Source organism: Pyrgilauda ruficollis, unplaced genomic scaffold, assembly GCF_017590135.1.
Source record: "Pyrgilauda ruficollis isolate IOZ18807 unplaced genomic scaffold, ASM1759013v1 scaffold19, whole genome shotgun sequence".
Taxonomy (NCBI): Eukaryota; Metazoa; Chordata; class Aves; order Passeriformes; family Passeridae; genus Pyrgilauda; species Pyrgilauda ruficollis.
In genome coordinates this window covers 895,752-923,444 of record NW_024518095.1, presented here as the reverse complement: position 1 = coordinate 923,444, position 27,693 = coordinate 895,752, and the positions used below count along the sequence as shown (strand labels likewise).

At 35.9% G+C, this 27,693-nt stretch overlaps 1 protein-coding gene across 3 annotated transcripts in view; it reads right to left on the bottom strand.

Moving 5' to 3' along the window:
• The window catches only part of TMEM117 (transmembrane protein 117), a 179,782-nt gene that overhangs the window by 61,985 nt on the left and 90,104 nt on the right, over window positions 1-27,693 (bottom strand). For all 3 annotated transcript variants that reach the window (XM_041465644.1, XM_041465646.1, XM_041465645.1), the window contains exon 5: window positions 5,236-5,333. In XM_041465644.1, coding sequence (XP_041321578.1) covers window positions 5,236-5,333 — 98 coding nt within the window. The remainder of the gene's footprint in view (window positions 1-5,235; window positions 5,334-27,693) is intronic.

Here is a 27,693-nt window from a genome sequence, read left to right as displayed (position 1 = left end):
AAACTTAAAAACCTTCAACCAAGGAGAGAATACTGTATGTGTATCTAAATGCACATATATTATAGATACAACTATTTCATTGTTTCATGCAGTTTTATTTGTGGGAATGTATCCCAAAACCTTTTACTCAAACTTAATGAAAGCTTTGTTTCAGTTAGTACACAACTTAAATTGTCTGAGCTATAATGTGCAGTTAGTTTTTCTCAATGCAGCCTATTGTGAGAAGAATGAATGTTTTTAGAAGCCGTCTTTTGAACATTCATATATGTGAAAAGAACATATTTTTCCAGTATAAACTTATCATCTGGATTGTGAAAACATAGAATATGGAAACATAATTTATCAAACTAAATGTTCAAATAGATGCATAATAGAAAGTCTCTTATAGAAACTGCTTTTATTTCTTTGTAGGAGATGTGGCTATCTGTCTCATAAGGAATCTTTCTCTAGTTCCAGGATACAAAATATTGTCCAGTTAAGAATACTAACCTGAGCTGTGTTTGACAGAATCCAGTATAAACATATGTACATAAATCAGAACTCTGTAGCAATTCTGCACAATTATTTTGAACAAAAGCTTCTAAACCTATATTACTAGCTTGATTTGTTAAATTAAAATACTATGATTCTTAACACACATTTCTGAGCATGTGTAGCTGTATTTTTTATTAAAGAAAGCTAGCAGGAGTTTATGGAAATACATATTAATATAAGAATATTTTGTTTGCAAAGTCAAACAGCAAACATAGAGAATCAAAAATTTACAATTATCTGTATTACTTTATTTCTTTTCCCTGTTGGTATCTATTTTGCATTATTTCAGACAAGAATCCTGTGTCATAGGCCAATTGTCTTTATTGCATCAATAAAGACTGATCATTGTGTACACATACAGGGAATGTCTAGCCAGGGACACCACAGAAATGGATTCCAGCCTGGAACTTACATATTCAAAGGTTCAGCTTGTGTATATTTTTCTGCCACCCTCTCTGCAATGAAGATTCAGCTGCATAATCCACTGTTATCTCTACAATCCCCCATTTTGATAATCTACCTTTGAATGTCAATTTTCTGTTACCTGCTTACACAGACCTCAGGAGCTCTTTTCCTCTATTCCCATAAACTGGTTTTCTTTTGACTGTGCTCTGCTTTTTCCCTATGGCTAAAAGTTCACAGTCTTTATGCCTTGCTCATTATAAACCCTCCATACTCTGTTAGGAAAATTTTGAGGGCAATTGATATTGGAGCAGTTTGTCAAAAGAGAGCATTCAGGTTTTGCCTCTATTGAGCAAACTGTGCACACCGCCCAGAGACGTCCTTACGATTTTATTCCAACTACTACGCTCAGTTCTGCACAGGGTGTGGCAGGTCACAGCAGAAGATACTGTAAGGAGGAGACAGTGACTTGAGGCACAAAGCAGGCAGAGGTAACCCAGGCCTTGGTGGCAGAGAGCTGTATGTCAGCATGGCAATGTCTGTACAGCCTGAGCACATACTGGGGCACTGGTGTGGGCAGCACCACCTGCCTGTACTGCCGCGGGGAGCTCGCTCCTGCGCAGATGTGTACGGGACACCTTTAGTGGAGCTTGGACTTATTAAATGTTTGGAGGAAAATAAAAAAAAATTTGTAAAACAATCAGTCCTCTCAAATTCTACTTCTGCCCCTGCTTCACCTAATATAAAACATCAAGTGTGGGTCTATATTGTCTTATTTATTTATCTTACCACTAGCTACAGCTGTTGACTTGTCATCAGCCTTGTCCAAGATCTTTTTTTTACTTTATTCAACAAACTTTTTTTTGCTTCTTTCAAATGCCAGTCCTCTCATGTCATATATAATTTGTCTCTCCTGAATCAGTCAAGTTATCAACATATCAAAAAAATCAGCCTATTTCAAGTAATGCTTATAATTTTGCAATACTGATGGTGAAGACAGAGCACTAGAGACAGTGTCTGTAGAGAGACTCATCTGACTGCAGACAATGCAGATATTTACCTCCTTATGTGTATCTTTCTTTTGTGACCCACAAACACGTCTGCACATCGTAGTAATTCCATTGCTACCTAGAAGTCCTCTTGACAACACACTTTCTTAAATCTATGAGAAAGTGCATTTGTATTTGCATTGCATCACTTAGCAATATAACAGCATTACACGGAGGTGCCTCAGAATGCTGCAATTAGCCATGAGCAGAGCTGGAAATCACCAAAATGGAGACCTTTTTATGAAAAACAAAACAAAACAAAAAAAAAAGACAACCTCTGACTTCAAAAAGAGTTGAAGGCACTTCAAATACTCCTTCGTGATGGACTACACAAAGGCAAATAGCAACTGATCGTTCTCTAGCTAGATGAGCTGTTTGTGGAAGAATTATAGTGTGAAGAAATTCAGAAGTCAGACAGAATCCTCAGGAGCAACCAACAAGCTGTTGCTGACAATGTTTACAGAGAATGATTTAAAACAGGAGATGATAAAATAAATCAAAACCTTTGTGAATTAGTTGCATTGGAGAGCTGAAAACATTTCCAAATGAGAAACAAAACAGACACAAATTAACTATCATAAATAAATGGATGGTGCCTTTACCACCTTTACAATCCATCCATCTTTGATACATTTACAGAAGTTTTCTAATTTTGCAAAGCAAACACAAAAATAAAAAAGACATTAGCAAAAAAACAAGTTTAGTTTGTAGCTAAGGTTTTCATTTCATCAACCACTTTAGACTGTGTATCATATATATATACTAGGAATAACAAAAATACACTGCACAGTGTTGCAATAGCACTACTAAACAAGTGTTCTACTAGAAAATGTCCTGAATAAATGGATTTTGACCTACCAGTATCTGAGTAGGACACACTGTTGAGGATGCTTCATTTAGGACATTTCAGAAATGAGGCTATACACATCACATTGCTTAAGTAGCAACAGAGTAAATACAAATACCCCATGTTACCAGGCTTAACATTATAATTCCTTTATTTTTCCTACCTAGTGGGGAAAAAAAAATCTACTTTTGCTGATGTCTAACTTGCACTATATAAATAATGTCTGCAGAACATAGACTGTCATCCAGGCTATTTTATTTCATTGCCTAAAAATAAAAGCATTTATGTCACCCTTCAGGTTTTGAGCATACCCTTTAATATGAAACTCTTGCAGGAAAACCCTTTTTTTCACTCATCTCTGTATTGAACTTTTGGCAGGATTTGTCAGGGTGAATATTATTAGAAATATAGATTTTTAACATTTTAGAGTGGAAAAAAATTGCTTGCAATAATGTTTAAATAATTTTAATACTGCTTCATTGGTCTCCCAGTCTGGCATATAAATTTAAAAACTATCATGTCACCTTGCTTTTAATCCTTTTTTCCCATTTTTCCAGTCTTTCTGTGTAATTAAGTTCTTTCTTAAATCTTAACTAATCTCCTTTTCAGTCTTTCAGACAAAGCTATCCTTCAGACATGGGGGAAAAAAAATCAATGATGCTTTAGACTGAGCTTTTTGCTCAGATGACATTGTAATCATAGGTGCCACTTGGCACCTATCTGTGAATTTTTTTGATACATCTGCTTTACCTTTTTGCCCATCCCTACACACTGAGACAGAATCTCCCTCTGCACATCCTGCAATGATGATGAGAATCCCCCACCTCCTCCCATAACTCAAGTATTCAGTCACATCATTTTTTTCACCTGGTTTTCCAAAATCCCTCTTTCATGCATTTTTCAAATTATTAACTTAATCTTTAAATTCTGTCACATCACTAATATTTATGATGTATATAAATAATGAATACTACTTCAAACATTAAATAACATAACTCCTCAGCCTTATCAATGTAGCAGAAAATTATTATTTTATTCACAACTTTCACTGCAGATTGCTGAGATGATTTCTAAATGTTAGCACACTTAGTCTTACTAGTTTTCTTAATTGCATTCAGTAAAGAACTTTGTCAAAACCCTTGGGAAAGTCCAAATAAATTATATCAAGCATTTCTCCCTCATCCATTATTTTGATGACATGTGCATAGAGTTCGAACAGATCAGAGAAAGTTTTCTTTCAGCAAACCTCCAGCTTCCTTTAGCAGAAATTAATCTAGAGCTTTGCTCTTAAATCCAATATTGATATATAATGATGTATAATATATAATCATATAATATATTAAATCCATTTTGCTAAAACTGAACTCAGACTTAGAGGCCAGTAGGATATTACTAGTTTGCTGGGGAAAAAAAGGCAGAAAAAGCAAAACAATACCCAAATTTTAATATTCAATTTTTTCAATAGGCAATTAAGTGCTAATAAAACTTGCATCAGCTCAACGCCTTCAGTTCCTTATAAGCTTTGTGTGTAACCACTCAGCCATCTGATTCTGCTTTCCTTTCAAATTTCTCTTACTATTTCCTTTATAGCCTCAACTTAATATAATATCTTGATTTTACTCCTTTAAAGTGCAAGATACTTAATTGCATTTTCTGTAGGAGACTACATACAAATAAATATCTTTCAACTTCTCTGTAAGAGTTCTTTTGAAATCTGTTCTTTTAAAAACAGCAGGTCTGATGACATTTTCACAAGTTTTTCCGGTTCTGGTATAATTGCAAAAGTCTTTGCTATTTCTTATATCTTCAGCTATAAGGTTTTCAGACTGCTTCTTAGAATATTTGTTCTCCATTTTCCATTTTTCCTGTCATAATCTGTGTTCTGTTTCAATAGCTATATTTGTCTGGAATTTATCTGGAAGAGGCTACATTTGAGGTGAAATAAACTCTTAACCCTCACAACTTTCTGCATTGCTTTTTAATATTGCTCTTAATCATCTGAGATTGACATGACATTTTAAATCCTATTCATGTGTCAATTCAAAGAATTTCTATAATTAATTTCATGGCCACAAAAGGAAATTCAAATATCTAGTTTATTACAAGGAATTACAGGGGGACACCCAAATATTATCACACATACCAAAATTTCGGCAACTCAATTATAAAGCGTCAAAATGAATAAAAGAAACTTTATAAACCAATTAAAAATTATATTTATACACCAACTATTTTGACTAAGAATTCCTCATTCATGTACCATTTTTGCAATTTTTAGTTAGACTAGATTTACCTTTTTTTTTCAACCATATCTCTTTCTGCCACAGACGGTCATAAAAGATATGTTTTCCAACATTCTATAAAAGGTTTGTGTAAAGTAATTTGATTTTACTATTTTCCTACCAGAATAAAATGATCCTAATGTTTCCTTTCTTCCAGAAAGCTCTGGCAGACTTTCCCCAGTCTGGGTAGGGTTTATCCTGAAGCATCATATCTGTGACCTATAGGGAAAGAAGAAATAGTAGTTACAGTTGTACTGGTGCTACACAAGGCTGTGCAAGCAAGGACTTCAGGAACATTTTTATTTATGTGTGGCACAGCTGCATCAGTTCTGATAATGGTAACAGACAGCGGACTAATAGTGTGTACAGTGTTATTTGCAATCAAGATAACGAATATTGGGCTACATATTCTCCCTCTAGAAGTGCATGCAACTCCTTGAGAAGTGATGAAACCTGTAGAAATCCAAAGATAGGAAGATAAGAGGAACCAATCTAAAAGTTACAGCAACCCACAGGACTCGAGTTACATTCCCCTGTGGCTGTGAAGCTTTCTGGTCCAATCTGGGAGAGGAGAAGCACTTCCCTGAGAGCTTCATCAGCAGAATTTCCACTCTGGACATCAGAACTGCAGCTAGGGAGTGGAAGCATGTGAATTAAGCACTATATAACTATATTTATAATGTCCTCTTAGTTCCTTCTATCAGTATAAAAAGTACACTTGGGACTGGCAACAGAAAAAAAAACCCTTAAAATTTGCAAAATTTTTAAAAGTATGAAATATTTATTCTCATTTTCATAATTCCTGTCTAAAGAGACCATCTGTTTCTCTGTCCAGAGACTCATATGTATGCAGTACTTCTGGGTGGTACATGAAAGTATTAAAAATGACTTTCAGCTCAGTGAGGGAGATGAGTACCCCTCAGGCACCTGCTTCTTTGGAAAGCTGTGTTTTCATATCCATTTACTTCAAATTAACTGTACTAAAAAGCACCAGAAGTTACATAACAATAAACTCATAAATTCTGTTGTGCAAAAGATCCAGAGTGGAAAAGCTATCCATTTGTAAAGATTTAAGAAATAATTGATCAGATAAAGGAAATGGGGGTGACCACCTGCTTCAAAATGCAAAATTTTATCTCACTGTTATCAGTACTGAGTGGGAAATTATTATGTGTTTTAATCAAAATTATAATAAATCTTAAGGTTCCAGAAGGAAATAATTTCAAACTGAAGACAAAACTTCACAGATGCTTTAAAATTCAGTTTATCATCCAGAGTGTAAGCTACCACTTTCAATCAATGGCATTAAGAGTGTTTATCAAAGAGAACATGCGGCCAATGAGTAAATTAAAAATGGATTCAACTTCTAAATTTTGGCTTCAAGTCCATTTGGGGTTAAAAGTGCTCAGTGTATTAGCCTGGGCTGGATCCAAAGGATAATGACTATGTTAAATAAGTAGAAATGGACATTCTAGAATTTTATTATTCCATTAAACTTAACCTTAACAAAGAACAGATAATATCCTAAAATACCACTTTTAGTAACTGTTTAATGTGGGTAAATCTTTTCTCTGATCAGCAAATGATAATACTTTTTTATAAGATCCCCATTATCTAAATAAATATTTCAATAAATATTTAATGCTGAACAAGACTTTTGTAAAGGTTTAATTCACTACTTTAGTAACAGTTTTTTTTCCTCTTAGGAAGAATCTACATAGTAATGAATATTTGCAAGGAAGAACAGCTATTTCAAGAGGCTTTATTCAAGTTTCAAAATAGTTTCTCCAGATGCTTTCTGGAAAATTATTATATTTGGAAGAAGGATGCAATTTTCAGCTCTGTGACCAATTACCAAAGGAGCATGTTTCATAAGAATGACATTCGAGATGGAGATATTTTCTGAGGAAAATGGCAAGATGAGGCAGGAAATATTCTTTCTGATATCAAATAGCTGGTCTTTCATCCCTCAACTTTGGTATTTATTTAAAGTCATATCACCAGATCAATGTCAGGTCAGTTGCAGCTAAATTGGCTAAAGCAGAGACAGTCATTAAAGGGATGCATTCCATAACAAGAAATCCAATTACCTTTTGCATTAGAGAAATCAAATTCATTTTCTGATTTGGTCAAGGACAATCACTGTAGGAAACAGCTCACAGGAGAAAAGCACTCAACATTGTCATACAGCAGACAAGTTTTAAATATATATCAAATACCCATTGTTTTTAGAAAAGAAAAAATATAAATTTTAATTGAATTTGCAGAACTTCATGTAAAGCAATGTGGGTTTTTTCTTTCTCTATTTTTATTTCACAATGAAATTCCTGGACAGCATACATTTATTTCTGTTTTACTGGACTCTGTTTGAAAACATTGCCGATACATGGGAATAGAAAAAAAAATGGACACTTCAGTAAATGTCTGCCTGCATCTTATATAATCAAAACAAAACAGGGAAAGCCACTTACAATGTAATTAAGTAATGTATATTTTTTCTTGAACTAGGAGATGCAATATACTTTAATCAATAATTACACTGCTTGAGTTCAAAAAGGAATGGTCCCAACATACAGATAGTGTATACATTTTCATTTTATTTAGTGTCTCATGCGATAAACAGTTACACTGTATTAAATTGTAAAAGCAAAGCTGTATCACACACACTGCCTGACTTTATAAATTACACAAATGCACAAAAAACTCAATTTCTATTAATAATTGCTATGCTTTATATATATTACGGCATCCTAATTTTCATTTTGCCCTATAAAATATTACTTTATCAACTATTCATATTACTTACTTTGTATTAATTATGAGGCTAACTCATAATGGTTTTAAAAAGATATATTGCTGTCATTAACAGCAAAATATTATGATTCCTATTTTTCTGTTAGCGAAAAATAAAATTGTTCCTTTTGATATGGTCCTTTTGATGTTTGATGCAATCATGAAACCACAGAAAGGCTTGAGTTGGAATGGACCTTACAAAGCCTCTATTTCCAACCCCATCCTGCCATGGGCAGGGACACCTTACACTGGACCAGGTTGTTCAGAGCCCCATCCAACTTGGTCTATGATCAATACTGTTATACAATATATAATACAATAATTTGTAAAATTGCATTGTATCACACAGAAAAAAGAATCTGGGATTCAAAGTCATTCAGAGCAAGTGACTTAGACAAGAAGTGCAGAAAGCAAAATCATAAAAAACTCCAAAAAAAAAAAATCCCCGACAAAAGAGTAAAGTGCCTAAGATATCTGAGATGTGCCAGGTGGAGCACTAAGACGCCCTAAGGATCATTTATTCCTTCCATGCAGTAACTCTTTGAGCCTATTCTTCAGGATACTCTGCACATACTTTACATCTCTCTGCAGACACTCATGGCAAGTGATGCTGCGTTGTACCTCGCAAGGTCCTTCCCAGCAGAGACAACCTCTGCACTGGGAGTGTCAGCTAAGGCAAGGTATCTCTCTAAGTAAACAGCAAGTGAAACATCCCTTAGAAGAAAAAAAAATAAAAAAAAAAAAAAAAAAAACAAAAAAAAAAAACCCTTAAAAAAAAAAAAAAAAAAAAAAAAAAAAAAGGAAAAAAAAAAAAAAAAAAAAAAAAAAAAGAAAATAAAAAGAAAATGGCCTCACACTTTGTCCGTGCCTACAAAGTATCATCCAAATACTCCACTACCAGGAACTATGCTACCATCCTCAGAGCCCGGAGAGACAACCCACAGAAAACGGACACAGCACAGTTTCAAGCTGTTGTCATCTGAAAAATTGTATTTTAGAAATGTAAAAATATAAAACTATATCAGTTGGTTTGATAGTAACACTTCTTCATATGAGCAGCTGCAGAAACTCTTTCTTACTAGAGAAATGGACTCTGGGCTTTAGGACATATTCTATGTTGCAATATTCATGAAGTGGAGAAAAGCCCTTAACAAGAATTTTCATTGCTTTATTCATACTTGGATAAATCATCAAAACAGGGGAAGAGTAGCCCTCCAGAATTCAACAGTAGGTAGAAGAATCTAAGATCCACAAGAAAAGACTGAAAACACAAACGAAATGGCGAAATATGAAATATTTTTGTGTTCTTTTGATAATGCAATGAGTAGCAAAAATGGACAGTAGGATTCCAGCATAAAATATCAGTAAAGGACCTGTTTGTGTGCAATAACCCAGTCAGAAGGCCATGACATCATGATATTATTGTTGGAAAACTGAGTACCCTGGACAACTGCATTTGCCAAAATATACCTATCTACCACTGTGAAATATATGATTCAAGTATTAAAAGTTTTTAAAATTTTTTTCAGTTTTTATAATCTTACAATTTTAAATATCTTATTTGAAATCATAAACCTCTTTGTAAGTAGCACTGTATTAATTTCACTTGACACTCAGCCTTTGAATAGTACATAACTTGCACATCTCCACTCACCCCAAACTCAAAACAAGAAACATTATTTTCAGTCCTGCTACTGGGGCATTTCATTGATACGAGTAAATATCATAAATTCTGAAATCTTTTAGAAATTGTAAGGATGCCATAGTGACGGGACAGGCCAGAGTGCAGTTTCCCATGGCAAGATTATGAACATTGCATTCCTCATCAAAAGAATCCATCAATAGTTTTGCAAAGACTGAACACTGCCTGTGTGTTTCGGAAAAGTATGTGAGCTTTTTCTTCCAGAAAAAACAGGGGCTAAATCAGGTTAAAGTAATTATGTTTTCTGAAGTCAGAGTGGGAAGTCAATGAGAGCTAATGCACACCGCTGAGGGGATACACTTCCCTTGCTTGCTGTTATGTGCTTTTAGGTAAGAGCTATATATAGGTGTCCCACTAACTGCACATCAATTCTTTATCATATCTCAGTCTTTAAGTACTGTGCTACACCACAGTGATCATATAACAAACATTTAGTACTCAGTCATTAAAAGTTTCTATCCATCACTTTTCTCTTCTTTGAGATATGTAAAAACTGTGGAGCTGTTCATTTGATGCATAAAAGTAACCTATAGGGAAAATGTTTTTATGCTTTTTTCATCTGGATTTCTGGGACAAAATTGACTTCTGTGGATGGTGACCAATCTGATACTCCTCTATGATGGCATGACAGGATGGGTCAAAGAGGGGACAATAGCTGATGTTGTCTGTCTCAACTCCAGCAAGGCTTTTGACTCTGTTTCCAATAAAAACATCATGGATAAGCTCAGAAACTGTGGGTCAGATGAATGCACAGTGAGGTGAATCAAGAACTGGCTGAATGGCAGAACTCAGAGGGATGTGGTCAGCCAAGTAGGATCCAGTTGGAAGCCTTTAGTCAGTGGTATTACCCAGGGATCAATACTGGGACCAGTCTTAACTCTTTTATCAGCAGTGTGGACAAAGGGATCGAATGTACCCTCAGCAAGTTTGATGATATAAAACTGTGGGGGGTGGCTGATATACCTGAAGGCTCTGCTGCCATTCAGTGGGACCTTGGCAGGCTGGAGAGCTGGGCAGAAAAAAACCTAATGAGATTCAGAGAAGGCAAATTAGGATCCAACACCAGGGGAGGAATGACCCCAAGTGCCAGCACAGGTTGGGGCTGACATCCTGGAAGTGGCTCTGTGGAGAAGGACTTGGGGAACCTGGAGCAGTGTCCTTGTGGCCAAGAGGACCAATGGCTCTCTGGAGTGCATTGGGAGGAGTGTGGCCAGCAGGTTGAGGGAGGTGACCTTGCTCCTCCACTTGGCCCTAGTGAGGGCACATCTGGAGTGCTGTGTCAGTTCTGGGCTCCATAGTTCACAATGGCAAAGACCTACTGGAGAGGGTCCAGGGGAGGCCACAGTGATGATGAGGGGTCTGGAACATCTCATCTTATGAGGAGACACTGTGGGAGCTGGGCCTGTTTGGTCTGGGGATCTCATTAATACATATAAATATCTCAAAAGTGGGTGCCAAGAGGATGGTGCCAGACTATTTTCAGTGGTGCCCAGTGACAGGACAAGGAGCAATAGCCATAAACTGAGAAAAAAGAAGTTCTATCTCAACATGAGGAAGAACTTCTTCACACAGAGGGTTGCAGAGAACTGGAACAGGCCCAGGGAGATTGTGGAGTCTCCCTCTCTGGAGACTTTCCAGACCCACCTGAACACATTCCTGTGTCACCTGCTCTAGGTGGCTCTGTTTTGGCAAGGGCTTGGACTAGACGGTTTCCAGAAGTCCCTTCCAACCCTTACAGTTCTGTGATTCTGTGATCATACTCAGCTGTTACATAGCTTACACATGATAATATTTAATTCTGAAATTGCTTTGGCAGTTGAGCAGAAGTGTCAAGAACTTTGTTACACATTCTTCTGAAATAACTGTTAATTTATTTCAATCCCCTCTGCTGCATTTTGGAATAAGCAAAATGTGTACTTGAAAACAAATTTAACAAATATTTGTAATTAGGCTTACAGATCTATAAAGGGGGCAATATTTTTCAAGCTAAATATTATTAGTCAGCTGTAAATACACTACTAGATTTTAAAGTTTTGCCTGCTTCCTATATTTTGGAACATTCCTAATTTAGTTGATTTCTACCCTAAAAAAAAAAAACAAAGCTTCTTTTATGTTTCTTCTCCTTCAATTTTATTGCAATGAATTCTTTCCATATTTGCTTTTTCAAAGCATCAACAATCACGGAGACAAAATGGCCCCTTCAATATACTTTTTATTGTTTTCTCATTTTAATCAGAGCCAAAACATTGTTCTTGTCTTATGAACATATGCTGTTCTAACAATAAGTAAATCCTGAAAAACAACTAAATTGCTGTCACAATTCAGTAACAAATATGAGTGATAAAGAATATTATGGTTCACTTTTGTGGCTCCCACAATGGTCTCCAGTACAAGTTTGTGCATTTGCAAATTTCCCACCATGTTTTAAGTATTGCTCTTATGAGCTCTTATTTTCCCAATCCAAAACATTTGGACACGTGTACTGTCTTACACCCAAATATTCACCAAAACCAGTTAAAGAACTTCTTCTGCATAAACATCGAGGAGGCTTATGTTAATTAATGCTATCTTGACAGATCCATGCAAATTTATTTCTCCACCCACTGAGGAAGCAGCAAGCCTCTTCTTTTTTAGCTGGAATGTCTTGATTTGGTTCTGAATATTGTCATAATGGTTTCTGTGCAATCTATGTTGGGATAACAACTCAACAAGATGGCAAGAACTAAAAATATATACAATTTAGGTTCAGCTTTAGCAAAGTCACTTCTGCCAGCATTTCCTTTCAATTTCTAAATTCAGTTAGGACACAATGCTCCACAAAGCCAACATCTAGCCCACAATGAGTTTCTGGTAAAAAAACTTTAGATATCAAAAGGTGAGTTAGGGAGAAATCTGGTCTGCAATAATTTAAAGTCTATTCAAGTTATTCTGGAAATTATATTTTGTATTTCAATACCAGGAGAAATAATTTCTGAATAGATTTTGTTTTTCTTAAAACCAAAATTTAAAATTAAAAAAAAAATAAAATTTAAAAAAAAATCTTTTAACTGGAAATTCCTTGACAGTTCATACATATAAGTAACTGGTTAGGATCAATTTTACAATTGAAGCAGAGCTTCTGCAGAAAATCTCTAAGCTGTGCCATTTCATTTCCTAACATGTGTCAAGTCCCTACTGTACACACAAATCACTATATACGTGCAACAAAATGTCCTGGCTGCCATGTGGCAAGCACTTGCTCTTTATATAATCATTGACTGCACATTTCAGAAGATTTTTTTCCTTGCTTTACAGCTTCCTTATTAGTGTTACAAATGCAGAAGCAGAGGTCTGGGTAATGTCACATATTACAGACAAAGTGCGAGACATAAAGCCACATCATGATTTTCATTTAAGGCGTTCAGCTCAGCTCCATTTTAGGTTGTCACGGCAGGAAAGTTTGCTTTGCTCATTTAGAGAGCTTGGTGGTTCAGGTGAAAGGCCAGAGACAGAAGTCATGCCATTTTTGGTGCACATAGCATATGCATCTAAATCAATGTAGATTCTTTTTATAGTCAGTGAAAAGAAAAAACCTTTCTGGGGTGAAATTCACTTCAAAATAGGTTCTGTTGTAAAGAGGTACCTATTTTTCTTCACTCTAAACCAGAACCTGCTCAGATGATCACACTTCTGGCACTGAAAGTCTGATAATATAAATTAAACATGGTTTCCTACATTTTTTAGCATTTCTCACCAAAGTGTCATTAACCTAATTAATGACATATGTGATGGCTCAGAGGCAATGAGGTTTTGTCATAGGAAAGGGCTGTATTCACATCCTATGCCTAAAAAGTAGGCTTTTGTCCTCAGTAGGCTGTTTCAGACAAAGATACTTAGAGAATCCTTAGAGATCCTTTGGCAGGTAGTGGAGGATTTTAGCAAAGGATTTTAGAGAATGGAGAAGCCATATCACAAAAGGGTAACCCAACCTAGGGAGCAGAGCCAGCCAATGCAAATATCAGAGACTGAGGTACTTTCCTATGTTTCCACAGGATGTGTTTCTATATTTTTGAGACTAAAACTGCAGAGTTGTCTAGGGAATGATGCCAAAGGTGCATTGGTTTTCTCCTGTGCTGTAGAGTATTGCTTAAAGCAGTGAAATCAGTGTGCCCATTTTTAGTCTTGGATCTAACAGCGCTTATATCTTAACCAGTATCATAGGCATCATCCATTGACTTTAATTCTAAAGACACACCTAGGCAAAGTAGCAGCCTTCAAGTCTCCCCATCTTCTGTAGCTGCAGAATCAGACGCTTCACAACTTATCCTTTCTTTAATCCCATTAATTACACTGTACAGATATCTACAAACCAAAGCACTGAAGAAAGAATTGAGCCAGCCCCTGATTAGTACAGAGGTAGCCTATGGCAGAAGGTTCAAAATGAGTTCATGCTGAAAGGGAATTTTTATGCAAAATTCAAATAGTAGTTTTTAAATTAGGTTTGGATCCATAAAGTTTCGGAATATTGGAGGAATGAAAGCATTTCCTCATTCACCTCAGCATTTACATGTTCATTTACAGGTTCCCAGCTTTGAGCTGTACAATCACATCCCATAATCATAGAAGTTTTGTTTTAGCTTACATGAAACTATACACCGAATGGTGGCACACAGTAATTAAGTTGTGGTTCATCCTCTGAGACTGTCTTAACCTAAGGAAAATTTTTGATGTCTGAATGTATCTGTCACAGACAAGTTCAACTGCCTGGTCCCATATAGAACATAGAATTCAGGGAAGTCACTATCTGCAGCAGTGAAAAACTGGGAACAAATTCTTGTTTGATTGGCACAAAGCAATACAGATGCTGAGCTCTTCTGGATAGGTTGCCAGCCCTTCTGGGTACACTGACAAGGAGTAGTTATGTCTCTAAAGACAGTTCTTCTGGACTTTGCAAATGGAAAGCTTACTGGAATGCCTGCTGTAGAGCAGAATACCAGCTTAGGCATAATGGAATAAATATCCCAAGACATGAAGGAATCACCTTCCAGACAGATTCACAAGACAAAGGTTTCTACTGATCAAATTCAATTTCAGGCCTGTCTTCTTTCGACATCTCCATCTAACAATTTTCTCAGTAACACTTGCATGTACCCATGTGCTCTAACAGATGCAGACAGCTTTCTGCATGGGCCATTAGCTATTACTCCTGAGCAATGCCATCATTTTTATTTGTATCATGATGCCCTCAGAGACTCACAGTTAGAGTTGTAAACTGTCAATGCAACGTCTGTGTAGTCTATGTTTTGAGTGCCAGAAGGTCAGCATTTGCTGTTCTGACAATCATAGTTTCGAAGTTCTTGCTCTTCAGAAGAAAGTGACAACACGCATGTCACTTGGTGCCTTTCACAAGCCTTCTCCTTTCCCACAAATACTTTTTAATTATATTTGGTGAGTTAAGGGATGAAGGAAGTACAAATGTATAAATAACACTTGTCCAACACTTGAGTACACAGTGTTAGTGTGATTTGGTGACTTGTGAGGAAGCAAAAAAAGTAACCTTTGTGACAATACTTTGTGACAATAGCGTATTTCCAATTAATTATTTGGCAGGTTGCTATTAGCTTCCACTTAGCAACTAATGAGAGAGTATCTTGTTATGAATGAGTGAATGTGAGATACAATGGGTGCTTCTGACACTTGATTTTTGGGAATTGATTTCACTTTACACAGTTTGTTCTAGAGCAACAGTCAAATAGGGTAAATATAAGTTACAAAAGCATATCTTTCAAAATTTTCTATTGGTGTCTACATAATGCAGAACCTAGTAGAAACTAATGAATCTGTTTGAATGAAGAATGTGATTTCAAGCTCTGCTGTTTACTCTCTGCCTTCCACCTCTCTGCACCCAGGCACATAACCACAGGAGAACCATCTGAGCACCGGGATGCCCCCGGCGATGGGCAGGGGGCACACAGGCCACTCTGCTGACACACTCGCCTGTCTCCTCTTGCCAGAACAAGGCACCTAATTAAATGAAAATCCATCTCCATGCTGCTGGCACCGTGCTGCTTTTCCAGTTGATTCAAGGCTGTGATGTACTGACAGCTCAGAGTGGTTTCAATCCATTTCATTCCTTGAGTAACTAAAGGGGAACTTGAAACTTCCTTTACATGGCCTTTTCTGCTCTGCACTCAAGGCAAACACAGCTACTACATGACAATATTTTCAGTCTAAATAGAGAATGAGAGAAATTCTGCACAAACCAAGTTTCTCATGAAAACTCTTACTGGAAAACAAACTGAAAAAATTCATGAAGCACTTCTGAAAAACCTTTCATTGGCTATTTCCCATATCATAGTGTAAAGGATTACACAACTAGAATAATATTTATGTGCAGCTGCTGGTCCTTTGACAGATTTATGGGCAGCATCATTAATTGGCTTTAATTACCTTTTTATACTGAAGCTACAATCGCACTGAGAACATAATCCATCAACAAGTTATAAATCCTTCTATTTGTCCCCATTTGCTGTGCAATTCTGCACTTGAGGTGCAGGCATGGCCACAGTTTTGTTCAATCCTTCAATGGTAAAGAATTACTTTGGTCTTACTTCCAGAATAAAGAGTACTCATGGAATGACAGTGGAAGGTGATTAGCACCAGTTTCACTTCAACACAAGAAAATCTCCAGACTCTGTTGCAAAGACATTTGCTATTCTGAATAACAAATATTTTGTTTTGAAAAGTCAGTCAATTATTTTTCCTGTTGGATTATGTTCTTTAAGAAAACCTAGGCAATTTTTAACAGTTCAGATGATAATTAAAATGTAAAAATACCCATCAAAAATTCACAAGAGAATGTAGCATCTTCTTAGAAAGCTGAGAAATAATGTTTACTCTTAAACTGTATCGGCATTGTTTGAGGAATTCTCAGTGCTGAAAGAAGAACACAAAATGAATGTCCCTATTCCCTGAATAGGGAACTTTTGGGATCAGATATTAAAAAAAATTGAGATCATAACTAAAGCTCTCTCTATTAAAAAATCATAATATTGAAGGCCTTGAGGATTTCAAGTGATACCACTATTCCCTTAAAATTGTGTGATTTGTTTAGCTCAGATATATCAAATTAAGAAAGATATTGCCATTAAGTTTCATTTTATTTTCATTCAGGTTTTAAGGTTCATGTTTTTGTAGACTCTCCACCAAATTTGATGCCTTCAAATAAAGCAGATGATAAGACAGTCTTATATCACACAAAACTCCACTTTGGCTTTCAGATGAAATTGCTGCTACTTCCGAGTCAAGAAAAAATATTACAAATTTTAACAGCTTCAAATATTGATTTTTTTTTTTGTACAGTAAGCACCAAAGGGGAAGCTGGTTATTAAACATTAATGGATACAACTGAAAATGTTTCACACTGATCCTTGTTTGGGAAGAATATTGAAGACACACAGGGGATAAGGGTTTGTGAAGAATTCTTAAGTACTTGTTGGGTTGCTAGAGAGGATTTTAGAAAAGGAGGTATAGCAAAAAGAGAGCTGAGAGAAATTGCAGTATCTCTAGGGACAGAATTTTACACTCCCTTCTGGACTTGTGCTGAAATATGTTCCACAGCCAATTTGACAGTAAGTAGATAAGAGGTTTTGCAGACTGGGAAGTCAATGATTGCTAGAAATGATTGGTAGTAACACTGCATTCTCACATGCCCTTGGCTATAGAAAATAGCAGTCTTTAACCAAAATGCTTAGTTACTGAGCATAGGCAGAACTTTGTACCTTTGTTGGTTTTGTTCAATAAGAAGTGAAAGAATACCAGGACCTCTGGGCAAAGAGAACATTCAATGAGAATGGAAAGAAATTTGTTCCACTTTTAAGCACACTTGAGAACACAATCCTTAAAATACAGTTGTTTTTCATCCCCTGCTAGACTTTCATTTGAAATTTAATATCTCTTATATAAACAAAGAATCAAGATTTTTTTTTTTTTTTTTCAGATTTTCTTTTCGGCTTCATATGTATGACTATCCATCTGCAAACAGTCATCCCATGGGGAAGCAGGATTGATGTCACTTAGAAGAAAACACGCAACATTAGATCATGGCTGCACAGTTATTTGCCATTAGTTAGACATATTTGGTTTTTTATCTACTGTCTACATACAAGACCATGGGAAATCAGCTAATGGTCACTCATTAAAACATACTTTTGCTCATACATATTTATAAGAAACACTGTAGTGAAAACCAATACATTCTTTCAAAAAGAACAAAGGAGAAAAAGCTCAAGGAGACCAAGTTTACATGAAAGGGAAAGGTAGTTTTCTTAAATGTTCAGATGTTGCAAATTAAAAAACGCTGCTTTATCAACATGGTATAAAGCAGATTTTTTTTATCAGATTCTCTTTTGAACAACAATTTGTGGTCAATTACTACTTCCCATGTGGACATTTCTCAAGGCTGAGCCATACTGTGTGCACAGCTGATACGGTACAATCTTTGCTCTACAGCTGGTCTTGTTTGTCATCTCAGCTTACTTGATTAAGTATTTTAATCAGTGCTTTGCTTAAGACCATGCACCTTCTGTTGAAAATTGTCTGGCTGGTATTTAGTTGAAAACCAGTTGACTTCTCAACATCTTTTTTAGACTTTGTCCATTTCTCATGCCATAATTTTTGAAGGGTTTATAATTAGTATCTTATATTCTTTCTTAGAAAACAATAATGGATGTTCTCTAATACCTGCAAATTCTCTACTAATAATGACAGTAAGCAGCTTCCAATGAAGCTGCTAAGTTGTTTTAAGTTTAGTATGATGCCATGGAGAATATATAACAAGACTGTCTTATTTTGCTTTAAACTTTTACCTTTGTGCCTCTAAAAGCAGAAATACTGTGTATAGAAAAATATTTATCCTTATCTTCTGACTGTTTTGTTAAGTTACCCCTTTTATTCAGCCAGATCAGATGTTTTGATCATTTTCTTGGACAAAGTATTTCTGATTTTTCTCCCAGAGTTCTCAGGAAATGAAATGCAGATTATATTTACATGCTTGAACTAGCTTTGATGTACAATCTGAAATCACCTTTATCCTATTCATGCTGTCTATGTTTATATATATCTCCCTTATGATATTAACATAACCCAGGAGCATTATCATTTGGGCTTTTCTGAGCAGAGCATTTGGCTGAGCTCCAGCTGTTTGCCTTTCTCTCTCAGCAGAAGGAGGGAACCACCACATTCTGGGGAAATGTAAATCTGTCCTCCAGAGCCCACGTCGTATTTTCTTAATATCTTCTAGAAATTTTTTTTGATGAATGAGAAACAAAAGCTCTCTAAGCATAAACAAAGGACTTAAAAATTTATATCCTTACCTTATGACTGTAAAAAATTATGTCTTTACCTTATGACTTTGTAAGGCAAAAATTCAGTTAGATTATTAGTGTTCTCAAATAGTAACTACATATTCTCAAGTGATATGAGACAAAAAATTCATTTTAACTGGGAAAAGATGAAGTTACTGTCTTTACTGGATATCCACTACTGCAATAGTTGAAATAAATTTATATCTACACCTGATTTTTTTAAATTATATTACCTCTCTATCAAATATGTGTGTTCTGTTTTACTAAAGTTTCATCTTCCCTGCCTTGACTACATTAGGTCACCTTTGAACCAGTCCTTAGACTACAGTTTTGATGCCTCTGAATTCTCACTGTTAATCCTAAATCCTTGCTCAAAAAAAAAAATATTTTAAAATTACTCAGCCTGGGACCATGTAGCCCATGTGTATGAGAGCACTGTGACCTTGTACCTGACAACTCCACTCTAATTCCAGTTTGAAAGACAGTCCCATGTGTATGAGAGCACTGTGACCTTGTACCTGACAGCTCCACTCTAATTCCAGTTTGAAAGACTGTTGAAAACCAAGCTTGGGCTGATGCACTTGCATTTTACTCCAGGTGGATATTAACCTAGGAGGCATACTGCTGGTTTAACTGCTACCTAGCTGAATTAACGTGGTACCACTTCAAGCATAAATGACAAATATAAATGGTGAAGCTCAGTGTATGTATAATGTATAAAGCTGAAATACACATTCCCTGATTTCTTCTGTCACATAAGCAGGAATCTCATGAAAATGTCCATGTCAGTTGACTGAAAAACTGGAACAGAATTTTTAAGGTTTATTTATATAAGCATATAAACTTTATCTATATATGCTTGAAAACCAGTAATGTCTGTAAACAGTTTTATTAAAATTGCAGCTCCTCTCTGTATATTGGCAAAACCATTTTATAACAGATGAATAATGAAATATGATTACAGTTCTAGATTAGCTAAAATTGATATGACCTTAGGTCTACTATGAAGCATTTTTCATGCAAAAATACAGTATATACAGGCATTTTAGTTTGCAACAGGGCCTCCTGAATCCTATGCAAACCCAAAGTTTAATAAAGACCCTTATCAGCTTTGAAAACGGTTTTCATTTTTTGATAGAAAAATGAAACAAGAAAATAGACAGTTAAAGATGACTGAAAGAGATTCTAGAAAGAGAGTGAGATGGAAGACAGAGAGTAAGAAGTGTGGAAAAGATGAAATACCAAAAACGACAGTATGAGTTGAAATAAGCTTAGTAAATTGACATAGTAATGTGTAGTTGCAAAAGAATGGAGGTCCAATTCAGAGCTCTTACGCTTCCTTCAAAAGAAGGAAGAATTGACACTGACAGGTAGATTATCCCTAGATTAAAGAAAACTACATCTTTAAACCAGGTACTAGAATATTTCATAGGACATCTCAGATTGGCTATTAATTACTGAAATTTTTGAAAGGGAATCCAAACAACTGCTCAAGTAAGACAAACTACCAACCCACAGGACAAGAACCAAGCCAAGGTAGACCAAAGACACAACTTCCAGGAGCAGAAAGTTCACATCTAAGACCCCAGTGTCATCATATGCTTGAGAGACAGGCAGAAATTAGATAGTACCTGAAGTTATTAAATATAATATACACCTAATTTGAGTAGTCTGTAGATTTTTCACATTCATGAGTAATTTAAATATCATCAAAACACACAGAATCCAGTGCTGTCATGTGAATCATTGAAAAAACAGAGAGGAGCAATGGAAAATTGCTTAGTGATTTATGAGCAATTTTATCTCATTGGATAAAATATCCAAATATTGGATATTTTATCCAATGAGATTTACTATCTCATTGGATAAACATGTGAAGAGACTTTTATTATATAAGTCTTCAAAAACCTTTGGTCCACTATGGAGCAATGCTAGAGCCCAGCAAGGAAAACTCTAAACTGGAACCAATACAAGCCAGTGTGTCTTCTCAGTGGACTGCAATGCCACCTACACACACTTCGATTTAGTACACAGGCAGCTGATCTAATGTGCTTTGGCCTCCTGAGATGCAGGCAGATTAATTTTGAAGGACCACAACACATTGCTTTCATTTATATGACCCAGGCCTGACATCTATGCATTGCGCACCCTTGTGCTTCTTATGCTCATTTTGAAAATTTGGATTTGCTACTCTTTTTCTTCCATGCCAAATGAAAAGTAATGAAGGTAAACTGATTCACCATGTGAATATTTCATTCCAGTTACTAGGCAAATAAGTTAAACTATGTAGTAATCCTGCACTCAGCAGTCAGCAGCTCAGTTAAGTTTAGCATGAGAAGACTTGAGTTTTTTCATTGTTCTGAATGATGTTCTACCAACTGTGATTCACTAGGGCTTCTTCTGTACTGGTCTATGAACAGGGAGGTGATAATAATCACTGTTGAACAAAGGTTCTCTGTGTCAGATACCTCTGGTAATGTAACTTCACCCACAAAACTTCAGGGTTCCAGTAATTTTGGACATAAATCTGAACAGCTCTTGAATCCTGTATTGCAGAGCCACCTATCCCTGGCTTTCCACACAGATGTGTCTGTGACCAATCATTTTCAATACAAAAATAAGGCTATGAAATATCTGGGACAATCCTGCAAACAATTTATACACAGAATTTGCAGGCAAGCTGGGGATCAGGCTATGGAAGGGCTGACTGCAGAATCAGATTCTTCAGTCTCAGTTCTTTAGCCATGGCTACTATTGAAAGTTACAGCACAGTCACTATTAAAAAGCAATATTTCTATAATTTTCAGTAAAATTGTTTTCTCATTTCTGACACAATTACCAAAAACCCCACAAAGCCCAAGACAAAACAACAAAAAAAAGCTGAGAATTACCAGTGATGGTAAACAGGATATATTTATAGCTGTTACTTGTAACCTGGTGCATACAATTGATTAAAATAACTAGAAACATGATTATTTGTTAGCTGTTTCAGTGTAACAATCAAGGTAGCATAAAAACAGCAAATGGGTGTTTGATTTCCTGTGTCATATATAATACATATGTATCTACATATATGCATACTTCCTCTGTCAGATACTTATATTAAGCACCTTTACAAGGAGAAAAAGGAGAACGTAGGCTTTTGGAAAAACAAATTATTTGATGGATTGAAGTTTTTAAAATTACATTAGTTTATTTTAATGGTGAATTCTTAATAACACACATAAAAGTGGTAGTCACTTTTTAGTGACTACACATGCAAGTACAAAAATATTAATTTATACATAAGGAGAGGCACTTTTGCTTGTCTGTCCTCAGTGCTTTTATGATCTGACTGGCAAAGACTAACACCCTGAAAAAATCAAGCCGGGACATAGATCCCAGTGCCACAAAGACTATACAGTCTACAGTTTACAGACTGCAAAGTCAAATGCATCAGCATTCCCAGGCTCAAGCTCTTGCCCCAGTCTCAAAGGCAGGGAAGTCTTACACTGGACTATCTACCACCCTCTTACTGTCCTGAGTGCCACCTGCCTCCCAGCAGTGTGCCATCCTCGGTTTGTCTCACTGAATATCTTCCCATTCCTGTAATGAAAGAACATTACCTAATAAATAAACAAAGGATCTCAAGGCTTAAGACTTTTTTTGTACAAGTTCAAAGATTAATTTTGTCCTCCATGGGTTTTTCTCCCTTGATGCTTCTGGTTTAAAAAAATTATTTAAAACATTATTGGGGGAATTATAAAATATTATAAATATAAATATTTTATATTTATATTAATAGATAATATTTTATATATTATATAAAATTGTTTTCTATAAATATTTATATTTATTTATTTCTCTTATTATATATGAGAAAATATTATAAATATTACTGTGAGAAAGTTCAAAGTAGGCCAACTTTCTGGCAATCTGCATTGTCCCTACACTGCCACAACTCCACTGCAATTTTCACTTCCAAAATAAATCAAAATGCTAGAAAACAGAAATGGGCAGTAAGAAAGTGTTTCTAGAAAACAGGCTGTCAAAGTGCTGAAGATACTGTGCTGCAGAAATGTTACTGAAGCAAAGAACCAAGCAGTTCAAATGGAAAAATCAGTATCAGGTAAAAGGGCATGCACAAGCAAACCAAGGCATATTTACATATGTTTTTTAAGCCATAGCATCCTAAAAGTCCTCATTTGAGCACTGAGCAGGATCTTTCTGAAGGGTGCTATTTATGAAGGGCATTTTTCTTCCAAAATTCTTATATGACATTCTAAATATATAGTATTTACACATCTATACTATTTTTACAGTAGAATGCCCAGTCAGTACAAACATCATACATATGGCTGCCCTGAATAAAATATTTCACAGTACTTATTCTGCTGTAGCAAGATACTGAATTAGAACTAAAATACCTTTTGCCTCTGATCATTATTGCTTTTCTACATGTTGTTAGACTATTTGATTAGTTTGAGCATGTCTTCTTTCTCATTCTATATTTTTCTGATCCAAGAAGTTTCTGGTTTTTAAATCCTTGCACTATTTTTACTAGACCTGTACATATTAGCATTATACAAGTGGGTCACTCTTTAGAGAAATATCATTAAGCATAATTATTTTAGCAGACTTTAGAAGTTTTATGGGTAAGTAACTTGCAACATATTTTCTTTCTTTTTAGTAGTGTGATAGCAACAAAATTCCATCTTGAAAATAAGTCCTGTGGTTTCTGACTATGCTCCTTTCTCATTAACTGCACTATAAATTAGAAACATAACAATAAATATTATGGAACAATAATTAGGAATAGATTAAGTTGTCAGTTGGAACATGCCTAGCAGCAGATTCCTGTAGCTCACATTGTTTCATGACAATTTTCCATTTATGAATAAAACTGGTGACTTTAAAATCTATTGTTAGCTCCCTGAGATCTAAATAACAAAGCTTTTGGCACCATTTTAAGCTGACTTTGTACTGAAGCTGATGGAGAAGGTTCTTATGAGCCATTCTGCTGACTCGTGTGTGGTTGTAACATCTGAAACTGATGGGTGGTAAAAGAACACTGAAGAGGCCATTTAAGGATGGCCTCTGCATGGCCACAACCATCTTCATTTCTAGACTTCTGTTTGGCCTCCACATCATCATAGCAATAAGAACATGCTGCTTTATAGCTCCCAGAGGATAAAATATAAAAAAAACCAAACAGATAAGCAGTATCAGCTACATGGAAATGTTAAGGAAGGCAAATGAACAAAGCCCATTTAATTTCAGTTCTTCAGTTCAAAGCTCAGACAGCTCTACCAGTTTGCTATACTGGAGATTTCATTGCTTTTTAATCATAGTAAATATTAAATTATGGGCATATTTTGAACATGTTTTATTTTTTCTGAAGCTGTCTTTGCAGACACATGATATTTGTTTCTGTGTGAAAACAATCTAATGTGACTTTCATTTAAAATAATTTTTTAAGCTAACAGTATTTCTTGGCCCAGATCCCTAGTCCCAGGCATGGACATTACAAGATGGTAAAAGCTTCAAACTACATTTGTACTTTTCTGCTCCTACATACCCTCAAGCTCTGACTCAGCTCTCAGTGTTCAGATTGATAAACACCAATGTTGTTTGACCCCTCTTCAAGGCATCACCATCATACCAATTTGCTGCCAATCTGCCAGGCAAAAGTGTGATCTTTTTATACCTGCAGTTATAAATGTGCAAACTTCATTCCTCTAAGAGCAGCGAGGTTCACACACCTGGACTGATGAGGTATAGCTATGGCTTGCCAAAACCAACATATTTCCTTCTGTTTGCTGGGATTTTAGTAAGAAGGTGCTGCAAATACAGCAGATAATGGAAGTATGGCTCACCATCCAGATACCTACTGAAGGGTGAGAATCTTCCCATCTTCCCAAAAAAATGCAGGATGTTGCACATGCATGAAAGGTGTAACATACCTCTTTGGAACTGCCCTTTGTGAAGTTAACATTTTGATGTTTGATGTGGAAGAAAAGTCTCAGCTGTTCTAGACATGGCAATAGAAATGCCTTTTCCAAACAAAAATGAAAATGGAGAAGTTTATGATTCACATGGGATCCCAAAATACCTTCTGCTCATTTTGAAGGTTAACAGCAGGTCTGAGTCAGGAACTGCATCTTGCCAATATCAGTGGAAAGTTACCATGAAAAAGGAAGAAAGGGCTGAATTCTGCTCTCCTTTGCACTGATTAGGACAATTCTATTAATGTGACTGTATGGCAAGAAGGACCCTTATTCTATATCCACCTAAAAGAGAACAGAGTTCAGCCTAGACTTTATTGTTCTGCCTGCATTCTTGTCCTTCAAAAGGCACAGACTTTCCTGTCCCATTTTATTGCACTCTCTTCAGATTTGTTTGACACAAATTACAGATCTGACATTCTGGGTGCCTGTCACTGCTCCTCATTAACAACATGTAATGCATATAGCACAATTGGCATCAATGGGGATGGCATGCTCAATTTAGGAACAGGTATGCTACAAAGTTGCTGGAAAGTACATATGAAATACAGAATTTAAAATTTAAAAAAATCTTAATTAACTAAATTAAATTCCAATCATGGGTCACAGTTTAAAAAATTAGACAAAAAGTTTTAGAAATCATGCCAACTGCAAAATAGTTTCTAAATATTAATTAAAGGTTCTATTTAGAAGTATTTCACGCATGATTTCCTTACCATCTGTATTTGTAAAGTCTGAAAAGAAGAAAAATGCAACATCTGGTTAAAATTACTTGAAGGTACTAATACTACACTGCTTGAATCCAAATTCAATAAAGGCATTCATCCTTCTTAAAAACATATTCTTTTCTAGATGAAAAGACTACCAATATATTATCTTTGTAGGCTTGTCATGTGTCTACAAGCAGTGTCAAACAGTATTTTTAGCTATGGAGTTTACTTAATCCCACAAGGTTTTATCTTGCCTTTATGCTGACAAATGAACAAGGCTGAAATATACGGGATCTGAGCTTCTGTCAAGATTCACCCTGTTTCAAAAGCCATTGTTCTTGCACAGCTGTTTCCTTTAAGCTGTTGACTTAAACACAGTTTTATTATTCTTCTGGGCCTATTACTGAATTCCTCAGTAGATGCAGTTAATTTTCTCCGAGCTTTATCTTTGTAGGCAAGGCAAGAAAATGCAGCAGAATTATAACATGATACACCAAGATGCAATGGGGTGACTTGGATAACTAACTTAACACACATGGCTGTGTTGTGGCTAGACTTTCTTACTCCCATGTTCTTGTTTTTCAAAATATACTTGCAACATACTACCAGATGAAAGTGAAAATGTTACATGCATTGCTTGTAACACCTTTTAGTTATTAGCACGGGCAGTAATCATTAGTAGCACATAGGTGCTGCAGGGAAATGCATAAGTTAGCAGGTTGGCTTGCTGAACATAGCACAGGAGACAGATTCCTTACCTTGAATTTTCATGTCCTTTCTAATGAGCATCCTTCACAAAAACTTCTTTCTCCTGGATTTTAACATTTATGATGAATGAAGGGTTGGTAGGCTGTCTACAAAATCAGTAAGGTGCACAAATACTTGAAAATAAGAGATTTGCTTATTGTTACCAACAGAAGCCAGTGCAGGAACATCCATAGAATCCTAGAGTAATGTCAGAGGTGATAGTAATGTCTTTTCTTCCTTTTATTCAGTATCTATGGGGCAATACATTCTCTGCAGAAACATGATTTTGAATAATTCTTCAAGGTCTTGTTAACTGCTCCGGATAAAAATATTTCAAGAGTATGACATGAAAACTGCTTGCACAGAGTAGTTAGTCTAGCTGTCAGACATGCTTTTGAATCTCTTCTTTTTTATTTAGAAAAAGGATAAACATGGGGTTTTTTCTTAAAGCACCAATTCCTTTAATATAAATACTTAGTTGCTATTTTCAAGCAAATTAAAAGATAAAGAAAACACTGAGTAGCACAGAGAACATTCAGATTACAGACAGGCTGTTGTTCCTTAGTTACACAGACATGAATTCAGAGATAAATTTGAACTGCAGTTCTTAACAGGAAATTCTTAATCATCTAGTCAACAGCTGCCATCCTATGAGCAAAGTGGGGAACCCATAAACCTCATGCTGTACCCATGGAAACTGAGTATTCTGAAGATGTATGGGATAGATGGAATACAAGAACTACTCCTAAATCCTGTCAAACTACTACTTCTTCCTCTTCACTCCCAACAAAGACCATAGAGAAATGAAGAAAACCTGCCACCTTACTAAACATCAACTTATTGTTGAATGAAGTACTGAAAAATATACTTCTCTTCAGAATCAATCTGACAGAGACTTGGCAGCAGGGATCCACAAATGTATGACCTCCAGATTGATTACTGCATCTCATAGTATCCAAGACTGAAAAATACATACTGTGAAAAGAACTCCCACTGCTACAAAAGCAGCTGCTAGTCTGCTTAGCAACACAAGCCACTGTGAATGCATCATTCTGGCACACTGCTCTCTGCACAAGCTCCCTCACGATTTCAGAGTCCAGGTGGAGGTTATTTCTGTGGTCCTCAAAACTCTCTGTGGGACTGGCCTCAGGTACTTGAGAGATTTCCATCCCCTCTGCAGTGATGACCTTTTCTGACAGCTCTGTTCCCTTGGAACAATGAAGCTGTCAGCCAAGGGAAGAAGCTCAGCAATGCAGAAGAACTAACTTTACAGAAGCTAAATCTTGATGAGAGTGCTAC